This window comes from Miscanthus floridulus, chromosome 15 (genome assembly GCF_019320115.1).
Source record: "Miscanthus floridulus cultivar M001 chromosome 15, ASM1932011v1, whole genome shotgun sequence".
Lineage (NCBI taxonomy): Eukaryota > Viridiplantae > Streptophyta > Magnoliopsida > Poales > Poaceae > Miscanthus > Miscanthus floridulus.
In genome coordinates, this window is record NC_089594.1 from 35,264,136 (window position 1) to 35,271,392 (window position 7,257).

Consider the following 7,257-nt stretch of genomic DNA (forward strand, 5'->3'; position numbering starts at 1 on the left):
GCCAATTAGCCGCCGAACCACCAAGTGAGCGGTCGACACAATGAGGACTAGCGTATTGGCAAGCACATGAACCTCATGATAAAAATCATCGTGTCATCCTTGTCTTTTTGTTGGTTTGCATCCTCTTTGCACAAACTTGTAATTTCTTTCATATACTTTGTGCTTGTGTAGTTGCTCTTGTGATTAGTTAGCTTGTGTACCTTGCTAGTTACCTTCTTGCTTGTATAGCATAGAAGTAGCTCCCTTGCGTGGCTAATTTGGTTTTAGTAACCTTGTTAATCACATTGCTTAGTTTGTGTAGCTAAGTAATTTGCACTCTCTAATTTGGCTTGTGTAGCCTTGTTATTGAGAATTGCTAGTGAGCCTAGGAGCTTTGTGCTTTTGCATCACTAGTTGTGTAGGAGATCCTCCGGTTGCTTGAGTACTAGTGCATAGGTTTGTGTGGCCTTACTCTAGAATTGATTAGGTAAGCTCTAGCTAGCCCAGCACCTTTATTGCCTAATTAGGATCTTTATAAGGTGCTAGTAAACTTAGGTAGAGGGGTATAGTCTTGGCTAGACCGATAGTTTTAATTCTACATTTGTCTCGGTTAGCCGATGTGATTAATTTTAGAAATAACTATTCACCCCCTCTAGTCCGCCATATCGACCCTACATCTATGTGCCCTTCCCAATCTTTATGACAATAGGTCATACAAAAGTGATGGAATATGATGGTCATAAATTAAAAATCATTTTTTTAAAAACACCTTGGCACAGCCATGCCTAGCTGGACTGGTGGGACCCACATGTAAGGTAAATATTAACTCTTCTGTTGTTGCATATACTCGGATTCTCTTTTCTTTGTACAATTTTAATGGGCTCTATATGTAATGCTATTTTTGGAAAATTTAAAACAAAAAATACCAACTTGTAATTGATAATATTTGCAGGTGAACATCACTAGACAGGACAAAAACTAAAAAGGCTGACAACAATTAGGCCAAAAAATGGCCGGCCAGCACATGGGCTAGTTGGGCTTAGTTGAATTATAATTGTAAAAACCAGCCCATGTGCCAACTGGGCCAAATTTGTCTTTATGACAATTATTTTCATCGCACTACCTGTGCCACATCACACGCCACGTCATGTGCCACGTCAGATCCCTGGACACATGTCATCATCCCGTCTAATATATTATGAAAAATATAGTGACAAATACCATGGTCATAACCTGGTGACAAACTTGCAATTGTCACTAAGATTAATGACAATTGGGTCTATTAGTCAGGGGGTTATGACCCACCTTCTATGACCACTGCCATATAGTCAGAGAAGGGGTACAATGACAAGAAAAATGACTATAATTGTCACAATAAGTTAGTCATAAAAGGCCTAACCTCTTGCAGTGTATGCCTCCTATTTTGGGGCCGAGTAAGGGCCTCGGTGGACCTGAATGTTTACCTCTGACTCTCAAATCTGAGTTTGGGAGCCCAATTAAGTAGGGGTACTGCTAGCTGGAGTTGTTCTGACAAAGTTGAGAGCAAATTGCTCCCATATAAAAAACATATAGAACTTTGAAAAACATAGAATAATGCAACTCTTAACGTTTAGTTCTCACAATCCCAAACAACAGCACAGTCGTCCATGGATTCACATAAACATGGACCATATAATAACTTTAAAGTACTTGCTTTTATCGCTCAACATAAAGTCACCATCAAACAAGATAAATATTATACTAACTCCGTCTGACTTGATTTTTTTTTTTTTTTGAGGTTGGCGTCTCGGCACGACCATTCTTTTATGGATCGTTACTCCACTTCGTTTGGTGGGAGCTCTCCTTTCAGGAAGGAATTTACCAGCACCAATGCTCTCTCGGGCTGGGAAGAGGCAACGGCATGTCCAGCTCCTCTGACAGAGAGGAATGTAAACCCTCCTGTGTACTGCTGAACATAGCCTCCTACCTGCAAGTGTGCAACCATCGTCACATAATGTTCAAAGTTTCAAGCTATATATCCTTGTATGTGTGCATATTGTTCTGAAATCTGCAGTAAATCTTACTTCATTGTGTGCTGTCCATGGGCGCCATGGGGTTGTGATTTGGAGGCCAAGGTCATGGATGGTATACCTTGTAGCAGGAAGTGGGCATATAGCATCAAAATCACCGCTGAAAGAAAGGTCCATAGTTATTATACATATATTTTCAGGGATTTATGCATATATATGTTCTTGACTAATACAACGACATTACCTAAAAATCCAAACAGGCAGCCCTTTCGAAATTAGCCAGATGAGGGTTGGCACCATGGAATCAGGTGCGTCTTTCCATGTCATATTTCTGCAAAGATTTCATATATATGAGTTGCACTAAGTTCGTCACAGTGCAGTGGTCAAAAGAAGGCCATTTAATTTTTTATTCGTTGTTAGAGGTCTGCATGCAACTTGAAAGTTGGAAGTAACCAAATACTATGTTACACACAGGCATTTTATCTAAAAATGTTACATACACGCATAATGACCAATTTGTCGGCCTGGCGTGAAAAGAACTCTGCACTGCTGGATGATTGAGGTAGCCACTGGTGTAGCTGTCGCTGCATGGATCATATCCGGGTAACTGTAATGGAAAACAGTAAACACATAATTTTTAATTTTGTACTGAACACGGTCGTCTAGGAAAGCAAGTTATTACCCACTTGCTGATTAATATCGTTCCCATAATAATTTTAGAAGCAGTGTCAAAAAATCACTGCAGTACTAAATGTTGGAGGAAGTGCCTACATTTGAATTGGTTGAAATTTGATATTCTCCATCACATTTCTAGCAAATTAGATCAGTATTCTCCAGCTAAAAATAGGTGATTGAGACTGAGGAATTTTTAGCTGTACGTAGTACTATTATTAACTAGTAGCAGTAAATTAGGAAAACAACACTTGGTGCTTACGTAGCTGCTCGGATAATTTGCTCCTTGAGGTGTGTCTACACAAACAGGAGCATATATGTTGTAGGGGTCAATTTCTCCCTTATCAAATGCGTGCCAAGCATCTGTGCATGACGATGCACTATCCGTATCCAGATTGTTAGAGTATCCGCAGCTCCTAGAGACATTTCCAAAGACTTCATCTGACATCACACCATGGCTCCAGAAGTAGTCAATTAGTCCCTTTGAGTTCCAATAGTCATCGAGGAACGGATTTCCAACCTAGAAGAGAGAGATCAAGGCACTAGCTCATATATATTGGTATGGCATGGTCACTCAAACAAAAAACAAAGGGAGAAAAAAAGACATGAGACATGTAATCAACTAATCATAGCCTAAGCTTATTGAAGTTTTTGCCAGTTTTCAAAATGAAAAAACAATCAAGAAGGTGATGTACCAGGATACCCTGTAGGTTTATGATGATTTTGCTGTTGTTGTATGCGTTGAGTAGCAGGATGTTCACAGCGAGTTGCGGTGCGTAGTGCCCAGCATAGCTCTCGCCTGAGATATAGAACGGCCGGCCTTTGTACTCTGGGAATCTCTCCAGCCAGTTTATCAGAAATAGGTAGGCATCATCAGCGGTCTTCTCGTCTCCGCTGCTTTCATAGTCCGAAGAAGTGTTGGAGTAAGAGAACCCAACACCCGCCGGTGATTCCAAGAAGATGACGTTAGCCACTGCACATTTTTACATATTTTTTTCACCATTGTTGGTAACACATCAGATCAATTTGTTTTGTAGGAACAAAAAATATTCAATATAACGTTCTGCACTTCAGCATGTGCTGAGGAGTAGTGTCCGATGAGGTCATTTAACTTACCGTTGTTCCATGCATGCTTGTTTGTGCTGAGGGTTTTGCTGTCGTTGTTTACACGAAAAGGGCCGATTTCTTCCATAGCTCCGTAGCCAAGTGATGAGCAACCAGGTCCTGCATGGCGTGGATCGATACATATATACATATACATTTGTGACTAAGACGTCCATTCAGTATTCAGTCACATAATGACATATATAATTAGTAGTCAAGAGCTAGTCAAATTATAATATGATTATATGAATGTCGCATACTAGAACTATGGTATGGTCACTAAGGTCCGTGTGCACCGGTGTGGTGGCCTTAATTAAAAGCAAAATAAGAGAAAAGGGTTACAACAATATTATCATAGACGCACTCATATGTTGCATATATATATAGTCTTGTTGCAGTTGCGGCATACGATTTGCTTTAAGAGGTACATGTAGAAAAGGTGAAATGGAGTTTGGACTATATATAGCAGACTTCTTTTGACCGATTGTGCGCGAATGAACCAAAAAGCTCTAGAATGTGCTCTCATGACCTAAGGGCGTGTCCAACGGACTGTCGACTAGCTAGCGAGAAGGCAAGCGCTAGTCTCGCACCTCTGTCGATGAACGTTGTGTCTCTGCTGCTCACGTGGTTCCACGGCATGCACATCAGGTTCCTTTTTTATTTTATTTGGACGCCACCTTAGCTAGCGTTTTGAGCACACCGCTGCGGACGCCCTAATGATTGCTCAACCCCTGGTTGCCTCTACTTGTAAACAAAACATGCCTTCTACACACACTACCTCAAAAGTTCTGTCATGGATTCCTCATTTTGTCTTAGACTTGTCATGCACAAATACTTACTACTCCTTTGTGTTTGGTTGGTGGAACAAAGTGGTATAGGATATGGCAAGGCCCTACTTTTATGGGTGTTTAGTTCAGAGAGGTGGGACAAAATCGTCTCGGAGCATAATATTCTCTATGAGTCTATTTCTTAATAATGAGGGGATAGGTTTGTCCAACTCGGAACTAGTATAGGTGGGAGAGAGACACATAGGTGAGCCACATGTGTGAGATATCTTATCACATCAACAACTATAACCCTCCAACCAAATAAAAAAAAAGATGGATGGATCCATCCTCTCAATCATCAAACATGAGATAACCATCCCAACCAACATTATCTCTCCAAACTAGACAAATTCTTAGATAAAAACACTAGGAAAAAATGATAATATATATGTATGGTAACTAAGAGCTAGTTTGGCATGACACCTACCCCACCTACCTATATAAAGGTCGTGTAGATAAGCCCTTTAAACTAATTTTTATGTTATTTTTTAGGAAGGTTATCCAACAACCAAGTGTCGGAACACTCGATTTCTCCGGCGCGTCCCCCTCTCCCTCCTGTGCTTGTGCCCGCGTCCGCTCTGGAGACGAAGAAGAAGATGGCGGATGCGTTAAGGTTCCGGCGACCTCTCTCTCTCTAGCCTCTCCCCCCTCTTTTCTCCAACTCCGACGGACTTAGAAGGAGGCTTTAGGGGAGGCAAGCCAGCCAGATGAGATGGGAAAGGCGGCAAGGTAGTTTAGGGGCGCTGGTGGCAGCGGAGGCGGCCGAACCAAGTCGGGGCAGGGACGCCCATGGCCGGTGCTCACAGCGGAAGGAGGGGGAGGGGAAGAAGTAGGCCGCCGCGGCCACGCTAGGGTTTCGCTAGAGCTCCACAGCCGCAGCCACAGCAGTGGAGCTCCGGCAAAACCCTAGCGCGGCCATGGCGGGACGGTAGGCAGTAGCGGGGGCGAGGAGGAAGAACAACGAAGGTGTGAAGAAGAAAAACCGAGTGCTCACAGTCGGCGAAACACTTGAGTGTTGACTAGACAGACTCTTATTTTCTATGATCAAATCTACTTGTAATTCTTATATACAGTTTAAATAAATATTACGTAGATTTTTTTCTTCTATCAAATATATAGCAATAGACTTATTATAAGTCAGGGTGGGCGTTCGGTTCTCGATTCGATTTTGGTTCGGTTCCCTCGGTTATTGATGAAATTCGGTTTCTAGAAAATGAGAACCGATTGGTTCCAAAAAATTTTAGGAACCGAGTATTTCGGTTCTCGGTTATTTCGGTTCGGTTTCGATTCTAACCGAACTAACCGAATTTTTTCATAAGACCTCAAGACAACAATAAATATACGTGTTCTAAGGCAAATTTAAAAAACACTATATTCATTTTTAATAATAATAATACTAATAATAATAATAATAATAATAATGATGATGATAATGATGATGATAATGATAATAATAATAATAATAATAATAATAATAATAATAATAATAATAATAATAATAATAATAATAATAATAATGTATAAGAAAACAATAGCGATATAGTCACACAAATATATAGCAGTTCAAATATAAAACACTACACATAAATCAAACATAATTTTAAAAAATACAAGTAAAGTATAATTCATATAATTTGGTTCTTTCGGTTAATTCGGTTAACTGAGAGTAGGAACTAAATTTTCTTTGGTTCTTTCGGTTCCTCGATATCAGGAACCGAATTTTTCGGTTTCGGTTATTTCGATTTCGGTTCCGGTTCTTTCAGTTCAGTTCTCAGTTCTAGGTTAAATCTGCCCGGACCTGATTATAAGAAAACAAAATATGCTTGTAACACACACATAGCGTCGTCATAGACAATAATACCTCCGTTAAGCCACAAGAGCAGCGGCTTGCTGGCAGCCTCGTGGCGCGGTGCCTCCACAAAGTAGTAGAAGAGGGCGCGGCCTCTGTCCGCGTCGACAGTCACGTGCCCGCCGTACTGGTCGAAGGCGACGCCGCCCGGCTGCCCCGGCAGCGCGGCGATCATGTCGGCCTCTCTGAGCCGCCTGAGGTCATCGTCTCCGCAGCAGTCGCCGGAGTGAAGCGTCGTCATTATCCGTCCCTTCAGGCGGCTAGCAACAACGGCCATGTCATCAGCGACGATCGTAGTACTACGACTTGTACTCGTGCCGCTACGATGGCCGCCGCTGCTCCTTCGAGACCGCATGAACCGCCACAGCTGTGCCTCCAGCGTGGACCGCGCGTCGGCGGCGTGCAGTGCCGCTGCCATGGCGGCCACGAAGACGAGAACCTGCAGGTGCCAAAAAGCAATCGTGTTCGCCATGTGTTTGTCGCTGATTTGCAGTGGTTGGGCCGGGCTAGGGATCACGTTTATTTATACATGCCATGACGAGAGACTGAATATATAAGGAGAGACAAAAACAATGAAGCTTTATATATATACATTATTCCTATATTTTAGGGGCATCAATTTTAAGATGATTTTAGGCAACACTCTTGTATAATCATCTAGTACAAGTAAATTTTGTTATTTATCTTTGTATCATAACATATATATCAATTTTTTGTCTTTTTTTTTTGCGAATTACATAAGTACCAACGCAAAAACTCAACACGCACGTACACTTACCCCTATGAACACACAAACGCAAACCCTACCTCTATGAGC

At 41.7% G+C, this 7,257-nt stretch overlaps 1 protein-coding gene across 1 annotated transcript; it reads right to left on the bottom strand.

Moving 5' to 3' along the window:
- Positions 1–1,792: 1,792 nt before the first annotated feature.
- Positions 1,793–6,894, bottom strand: LOC136507350 (serine carboxypeptidase 1-like). Its single transcript, XM_066502107.1, has 8 exons — positions 6,453–6,894; positions 3,777–3,884; positions 3,356–3,633; positions 2,923–3,180; positions 2,489–2,595; positions 2,233–2,319; positions 2,043–2,148; positions 1,793–1,945 (listed from the first exon to the last, which is right to left on the bottom strand). Exons 1-8 carry the CDS (start codon positions 6,856–6,858, stop codon positions 1,793–1,795), a joined length of 1,503 nt encoding a protein of 500 aa, XP_066358204.1. The 5' UTR covers positions 6,859–6,894.
- Positions 6,895–7,257: the final 363 nt, after the last annotated feature.